At 28.7% G+C, this 8935-nt stretch overlaps 1 protein-coding gene across 5 annotated transcripts in view; it reads left to right on the plus strand.

Annotated features, from left to right (window-relative positions):
- Nucleotides 1-8264, plus strand: part of LOC142324974 (centrosomal protein of 78 kDa-like) — a 37895-nt gene extending 29631 nt beyond the window's left edge. For 3 of the 5 annotated variants that reach the window (XM_075366171.1, XM_075366166.1, XM_075366168.1), the window contains 2 exons: nucleotides 893-1090; nucleotides 7897-8264. In XM_075366171.1, coding sequence (XP_075222286.1) covers nucleotides 893-1090; nucleotides 7897-8167 — 469 coding nt within the window. In that variant the 3' untranslated portion in view covers nucleotides 8168-8264. Of the gene's footprint in view, nucleotides 1-892; nucleotides 1091-2352; nucleotides 2478-7139; nucleotides 7222-7896 lie in introns of those variants that run through there. The other 2 variants (XM_075366167.1, XM_075366170.1) reach the window with 2 other exon arrangements.
- Nucleotides 8265-8935: the final 671 nt, after the last annotated feature.

An 8935-nucleotide genomic window follows, 5' to 3' on the forward strand; every position in this document is an offset into this window, starting at 1 on the left:
TTTGAAATAAAACATTTTATGAAAAGTTGTTTCATGTACATCATTTCCCAGACAGCAGAGAACCTTAATGAAAAATTTCACAAAACTCTGCAAATACATTTGACCTAACAAAGAAAACTTAAAACAGGAGTTTAATTCATTTCATCAATTAAAACCAAAAAAAGTTATTTTTTTTATATATGTCATCACTTATATCATAAGTGGTTAATCTTGTCATAGATAGGTTGTGTTGCAATCCTCTATGACCAGGTTCTAATTCTATTAAAGACATACTTGTTCTTTTATCATTAGGATTCTGACCAGAATTAGATTAGTTGCAGAAATATTGTTGGGTTAAAAAAATATTGTGAGATACTAAACTATAAAAAAGTAATTTAAGTATTATTTCCTGATTTAAAATTATCAAGTGGTTATGAAATAATATCCTACCCTTTATTTAGCTCCACTGAGTCAGGTTGCAAATTATAGATCTCCATTTTATTCTGTACTTTCACCTATCCTTCACAAAATTTTCTTCTCTTCTGTTATCTTTTTCAGATCTCCTTAATTATTTTCCTTGCTTTTCCTCAGGATCATATTTTATTTTTATGTTAAGAATTTCTTTTAGTACTCACTACATTATGCATTCTTTGTTAATGACAAACATTTAAATATTTATATTTTAGGTATGATTCCTTCATCTTTTTCCTACAAACTTTAAGAGTTTTGACTCAGTTATATGATTTTTATTTTTTCTCTTCTTGTTGTTGCCTATGGTTTTGAATTTTAATAATATCGAAATAACTCAGTAATATTGTTTGTATACACTTCAACAGTACTTCGTCATGCAATAAACATAAGTATTATGTCTTTGTAATAATTATGTCTTTTTTTATATTCACTATTTTCTTAGGAAAGATCTGAATGAAACAAAAAATAAGTTGTATAATGAAATTTCAAAAAGAAAGGCAATAGAAAAATATTGTGAACATCTAGAAATGCAACTTAGAGAAAACAGTAATTACGTGTTATTAGAAAAGGATGTTTTAGCAAAATTAATTCAAACTTTTGAAAGTTTTACCTCTTCACTCAACGATATTACAAAATTAGAGTAAGTATAATTTAATTTTTATGTATGAAGTCTGTTCAGAAAGTAAATGAACTTTATTTTTTTTAATCTTTATTATTAATTTTATAGATTTTTGGTCCTTATCCCCTTCCCTATTCACACACTTTTCCCAGCAGTGTTTCCACTTTGCACAGGGCATGGAGATCCTTTGCCAGTCCATTATGATGATTGAACTTTAGTCTCAATGTTGTAGCTTTTAACCGAGCTTTCTTCTCATGATCCTTTGCATGAATGTTTTATTGTCATTGACACATGTTGAAGAATTTGCTGACAAATGTCCACTTGCAGTTCTTTCTGCTGTTTGGTCATCAAACTTTGCTGCAATTTGATCATGTTCAATTTTTCAGTTAAAATGTCACGGCATGTTCAGATTTAGATAGTAACCTCTTCTGCAAGTTTTCTGACAGTCAATCAGCGATTTGCATGCACCCGATCATTGATTTTCTGAACGTGGATATCATCAGTTGAAGTCGAAGACCTTCCTGGTCAAGGTTCATCTTCAATTGACTGATGACCACTTTTAAATTGTGAAAGCCATGTGTAACATTGCGTATGACGTACAGCATCATATTTGTAAGGTTGTTTCAAAAGTTGAAATGTCTCTGTGAAAGTTTTTCCCAATTTCATGCAAAATTTTACGTTGTATCGTTGCTCCCAAAAATTGCACATTACAAATATCGCTACTAACGCTTAAACACGTTGTAGTCAGATAAAAATAACATGAAACCTAAATGAGATATCAACAATCTAAGAACACATGGTTACAGAGGGGGTTATGTGGAACACAATGCCGCCAACCACACATCACTAAATATCTCCATTGGCACATTATTAAAAATGTTTGGTTATTTTGTGAACAGACCTCATATTTTATTACACTATAAAATAAATTTTAACTCCTAGTTGTGAAGTTAGTTGAGAAATTAATCAATGCGTGGGAGCAATGTAACTTATTAATAGTAATAATAACAGTCCTCAGTATTAGAGGAATATGTTGTTATTACAACTGAATATTGTGTTTTACTGAAAGTATTTTTTCCTACTCTTTTCATCTCATTCCTTTGTTTTGTTTTAAGGAAAATATTGATAAAATCTTACAATGCCTGTGACACATTATTCTTGTGGTTTCAGGTTATTGTTTTATGTTTCCTTTTTTTAAAACTGGGCATCTAAATTCTTTAGAATGTATAAAATAAATCTAACAATTACAGTAATAATAATCATAATTTTAACAATAATTTCAGTAACAAACATTTCAAGAACATTTGAAGGACCATTAAAAAAAGCATTTAAATTTTAGCTATTAAAAATTTTCATCCTTCATCAAGGATGCATGAATGATATATGAATGAACAGATCAGTATTTAAGGTCAGAGCTAATTATTTTCTTTGATATTAATATAAAATGTTTGATCAGCAATTAAAATTTAGGAGAAATTAGTTTTTTTCTGAACTAACAACTTTAATTTTCCACTGACATTGAAGCCACCACACCACTGTGCCTTGTCTGTAGAGCAGTTTTTTTTTGTTAAAAAATCAATTACAATTTGGAACAGGGATTCATTCAGTGAACCCTGGATCTAGCACTCTGCAAAATCTACTTACCTCGAGATATCACAGGTTTGTTGAAAGGAATTCAAGAACAAGCATAAATGATCTTCAGAGTCACTTTTCTAAATAAAATATTTTGTAGTGATTGCCATGAAAGGTGGTGGTACTTATGTAAACTATTGTATCTCAATTAAAAAAATATTGCAAAATAAAAATGAAGGAATCTTCTTCGGAAACTGCAATTGTTTTTGTGTTAACTGGATTGAGCTAATTTTAGTTGCTCTCATTAATTTGAAAATTATTGTCATGAAAAGTGGAAAAGTTACAATCTTTTTTTTTGAGAACATCAACTTTGAATTACTACAAAATTAAAACTGACCAAGATAAAATTTTCTACTTTTGGAGTTTGTTTCTCAATAATTGTAATAAAAATTTTGCCCTAAACTACTATTATTTAAGCATACAAACCATTTTTTTACAAGACAACGTTATCTTTAGTTTCAGTGAATATTTTACAGGAAAAAAAAAATTGTAATCCATGAAACAATTTGAATAAGATATGATATTTTGAAAATAAAGTATTTAATTGATGACTGCTTTTAAGCTTAAAATCTAAAGTTGAGGTGGGAAAAGTATGAAACTATCATTCAAAAAGTACTGTCGCAACTAGTAGTTGAGTGTGCATCCTGTTTGTTGCTATACACACCAGTGATATGCAAGCATGGTTTAATATTGCCTTTCAAACAGTTTTTATCAGATTATTCTATACTTCATTAATATTATAAGTTATAATTTTTGTAAATACTATTATTGTTATTACTACTGTTGGCGTTGTTATTTTCATATATTTTTATTTTTACAACTATTCACAATATTTTTAAAAAAATACTCAACTTTATAAAAAGAGGAATGGATTGCAAAAAAGCAATTAAAATCATATCAGTTATACAGTTTATTATAAAACAAATTTAAAAAATGTATAACTGCTTACGCATCATTTATTTTTAATATTTTATTTCAGTAGTGAAAACTCTTTCATAGAAGTCCAAATAAATAAAATTAAGACCCTGGTTTAAAATCACACAAAAATTTGTAAATATTGTTTGTTATGATTATATACAGTACTCGATCTGTAAGTCGTTCCACCAAGGCTACATCCTCTTCTTCATTGTTGTCTGAAGTATCAAAATTATTTTCGTCGGTCTGATGCTTGAAGATCTATGACAAATTTTTCTATTACATCATCTCGCTTGACTTCATTGTAGAAATCCTCTTCGATATATTTTTTTTTTATGCAAAACATATTTTTCCCAGTCTTCTGCCATATTGTTTTCTAATTCCTCATAATTAATTTCTCTTCTTGAAAGTTTGATTTCAATCAGCAACTTTCCTTTTCACTTGCTGCCATATAAGCTCTGTTGCATTACATTGACAGCAATGTGGCAGTAGGCGAATAACAGAATGGCCTTTCTTGTTGGCTATAACACCAATTTCATACAGTTTATGTTCATTCTTATACAGTATTTTTTGCCATAGCTCTTGTTTATTTTCAATATCATTGCATGCAACCACTTTTTCTTGAAGCCACTGTTGGATTTCAGCCTTTCACTAGCTGTTTGTGGGAACTTTATTCACCACCCACCGCAACAGACTGATAACTTGCATTATCCATTACTGTTATATTACATTCCCTTCTTGTAATTGTAAAAATCATTTGTAAACCAGTTTTTAAAACTGTTGTGTTCACTTCTGAATGATAATCTGAATGGGCTTTTCATTTATTATGGAAAATCCACTTACTTTCTTTAATGAACCCTGTTTTAGCTGAACCTACATGACACACTATTAAACAATTACCTTTTCTAATTGTATTTTTCCTCAATTTTTTTTTTATCTGCTAATATGTATTTATGAGAAAAATGTGTAAAATATGGGTCGATCAACACCTGACACTTTTGATTTGTGAAATGTCTTTAAAAATTCATTTCTTTTTAATGCAATATCAGGTTTTTTCATCAAGAAGTGTGTTGACCATCTTTCATTTTTTTACAACAAAAACCATTTTTTTCAAAATACAAAGAATGGTAGTAGATGATAATTTACATCCAGTTTTTCCAATGTTCTCTCAAAGCTTCTTAATGGTAGGGATTTCATTTTGATCGTACTACTGATATATGATTCTGTGCAATACATGACATATGAATCTGTCCAGTAACAGATTTGCATTTTGTGGCCTATTTTTCCCTGGGTGTTTCTAACTGAATGTAGCTGTTGATAACTATCGCACTCCTTAGCTGTCATACATATCATTTGTACTGACATCCAACTAATACTGCATATTTCAACAGTGAGTTCTTAAAATTTATCGTGTTATGGAATTTAAAATCAGATAGCATTTGAAAATATTTGTGTATGTTGTAGATTACATTTCTTGAACCATCTTAATTGTATGTCCATGTTAACTGGAAAATGAAGGTATTTCCATATGCATATTACACTAAGGTACAGAAAAATTGCAAAAAACAAAATATCTTTCTTATAACCTGGTAAAAAATCGCAAATTAACATACTATTCTAAATTTTCTTTGAGATAATGCGACATCATTAAATAAAATCGCTAACAAACCGATGTAAACTGAACATATGGAAATAAAAATTCAATCTAATTTGTTAGATATCACAGCTGGGGGCTTAATGAACCCATCAGAACTGAAGAATGGTATTGCAATTAATTTATACTATTAATATAATTATTATTAAGTTATACAATGACATCTTAATATGAGAAAACAAAGTAAGAACATAAACATATAGCAACACAAGTTCTGGAAGTTAAGTCATCCTGCTATAACATTACTGCTATTGCACTATATAAATTTAATTGTATTAGGCCTACATCATAATAGTAATAATTAAATAAGAAAATAACTGTTACAAACAGCAGTGTTTGTTAGCAATTTCATTATTTTTATTAGTTATTTATCATTTTACCATTTGTTTTATAAACCTAAAGTAAGGAGGCCCCTTTTTTATTTCATACATGACTTGAAATATATGTTATATATATATATATATATAATATAATATTATATTTATGTATAATATCATAAATTAACATAAATATTGATTGATACTAATTAATTTTAAATACTGATGATTATACTGATTAGTGTGGTGTAAAGGATTCATGAATAGAACACAAATAGAAGGTAGTTGTTGAGACTGTACTGCTCGCCGAGATGGGTTCTTTAGTCCTTCATATATTGCCATGTTTTTAAATAAATTTTTATGATCCTCACCATAAAACATGAATAAGTTTATTAATTTAAACTCTGCAAAAGAATTTTGTAGAATATGAATTCTACAAAATTAATGCCTGATATTAGCAGAAATTTATATTGTCTACACCTAATTTTAACCGAAATGTGATGGTTTTACTTGAAATGACCGGTACACTTAAATAATAGTAGTTTTGGGCTAAATCTTAATTATAATTAGTGAGAAACAATCTATTTCCAAAAGAAGTAAATTTTTATCCAATTGGTTTTGATTTTATAGTAATTCAAAGTTTATGTTTTCAAAAAACTGCGAAAGTCTTGAGATTTTACGCTTTTTATGCCCTCAATTTTTAAACGAATGACTGTAATTATAAAATTGGCTCAATCCAGTTAGTTAAAAAATAATTGCAATATCCAACGTATCTTCATTTTTATTGTGATTTTTTTTAACTGAGATACAATAGTTTTAACACAAGCGCCATTTTTCATGGCAACCACTATAACGTTTTGAACAATGAAAAACATGCATGCAACAATGTGTTGACCGAGTTTGCATCTAAATTAAAGGAAATAGGTGTTTCATAGGCCCCATCCTAGAATGTTACAGCTGCTCATCACAGGTGTATGGTAGTTTTTTTTTTTAATTTGAAGATTCTGATTTATTAACAATAAATTAAATGATTTTTGTATTTTAAATTACAGTTTGGTATTTACACACTACCAATTTTGCATTTAACACAATGGATTAGTGAAGTATGACATTAGATTACCTTACAGTGCTTGCATATAAGCATTATGGAACTGCAGTACCCCCATTTCCACTTGATATTATCGATAACATTTAATACAATGAGTCCTTTTATCTTTAATTCTTTCTTTGTACTTGTTCAGTATATATAATTCTTAAGCCTAATGTCAGTAGCCATTCCCCAGTTTATGAAAAAGATATAAAAATCTGTGTATGGAGCTGTGCACTTTACAGTTCCAGCAGCATGGTGTTTGGTTGTTGTGCTCATAGGAAGTTGCATGTAAGGCTGTGAGGGAGAGAGATCACTGTCGCTCATGCAGTGGTAGACCCTGGCATGCTGGTGGAAGGTAGTCTTTTTTTTTTACACCACGTATGTGTGGAATATTCCTTGTTCATTCCCTTTTCTAATTTAGTCAGTGGAAGGAATATGAAAGTGGTTGCATTGTTTTTTCAGTAGTGATCAGAAGTTGGCAAGAAGCAAGGGCTCTTTGATTGCCAAATCTGTCCAAAAACACACTGGATGGGTGAAAGAGAAGGTAATTAGTAAAAACTAATTATGTATTTGTTTTTGCATACATAAATTTAAATTACTTACCATGGACTATAGTTTTTTAAGCTGACATTTTATCAAGTTATTATCTAACAACACTAAAAAATATTTTTCTTAATGTATTGACATTTTATTATTTATTCAGTTAAACCGAATGCAGTTTTTAAGCACAATCTGCTTAAAAACTGTGTACCATATTCTTAAATATGATAAAGTGTAGAATTAGATTATTATCCTGTTTCTAGCTATTCTATTTGATTCTTTTTTTTCAGTCCTTTTATTTTACAGAAAACTTTAACCATGGCCTCGAAAAGGGGTCCAGAAGTAGGGTCTTGAGAAGGGGTTCTGGAGCAGTATCTCCACTAATTTTAGCTATGAGCTGCCACTGCTACCTTAGATTGTTATACTTTTGAAATTAATACTAATTTGATTCTTTAGCTTTAATTGATAGAATGAGCAATGTCTTATGCAAAATATTTGGAGCTGTTATAAGCATAGTTGCCTACAATATATTTTTTAAGTAAGGAAAATTATATTAAGTTATTTAAAGAGCAGACTATTCAAAATAATATGATACTTAATGAAATGAATGAAAGAATGCAAGTTAATGAAAAATTGTGAAAGGTGCCAGTTCTGTAAATAATTAATTTATTGGTTTCAGATTCATTAAAGTTGAGTTGGATAAAGATTATAAAAGAAGAGGCTGCAATAAAATTTCTAATTTGAAATCAGAAAGTTTAAAGTATAGCAATGATGATAAACTAACTACAAAAACAACAGATGAAGGAATCTGTTTAACAGCTGAAGACATTTATCATGAAGATCAAACACAGTGTAATGAAAATAATAATAAATATTCACATGATCCTAAGCTAAAAGCACAAGAATTATTTAATGAACTTTTAAAAAATATATCAAAAGATCAGTTGTAGATTTATTTACGGATATAGTATGATTTATAATATTGTGAAATGTGATATTTTTTCATGTTTGTTATTATTTATTTTCAATAAAGTAAAACTAGAGTTAGTTGGTTATTTGTTTAAAATTACCTTGTGATCTATATTCTTATTCCAAAGAAATTTTGTTGTAATTGTTAATTAACTAACATATTCTTGTTATTAATCTCATCCTTTAATCTGTTTTACTTCCAATAAAGTTGGTCTTACCTGAATTTTTTCAAAATCCTAAATTGAATGGTTTGAATTGTCTGATGTACATTTTCCGGACACAATTCAAATCAACATTATTTTAGATCATATACCACATTATTGCTTTAAAATCTAATTGTCACTGTAATCAAATGTATTTTAAAATCAGAATTTCTTGTAGAACAGATGATAAGTTTTTTCCAGTGAGAGATTGTCGTTTACAAAATTAACTAACTAGCCATTGATGGATTACTTGCTTTTTTTCTATAAAACATTTTGATAAATATTGAATTTACTTAGGTAAGAAGCAAGTCTAACATGACTACTTCTTCAAATCTAGATACAGAGGGAAGTAGGGAAGTGGACAATAATTATTGACACTTTTCTTTTGGAGGGAAATAATTATGTAAAGAAATAATTAAGATACAAGGATTTAAGAAAAAAAATTTTTTGTCAGGCCTATTTAACATCTTTCAGTTTTAAGATTGAAAGATACACCCTCAGATTTATACTAGATTTTCAAAAATATTTAGTTAACTTATTCAAATT

Source organism: Lycorma delicatula, chromosome 5 (assembly GCF_047948215.1).
Source record: "Lycorma delicatula isolate Av1 chromosome 5, ASM4794821v1, whole genome shotgun sequence".
In the NCBI taxonomy this organism is placed as follows: domain Eukaryota; kingdom Metazoa; phylum Arthropoda; class Insecta; order Hemiptera; family Fulgoridae; genus Lycorma; species Lycorma delicatula.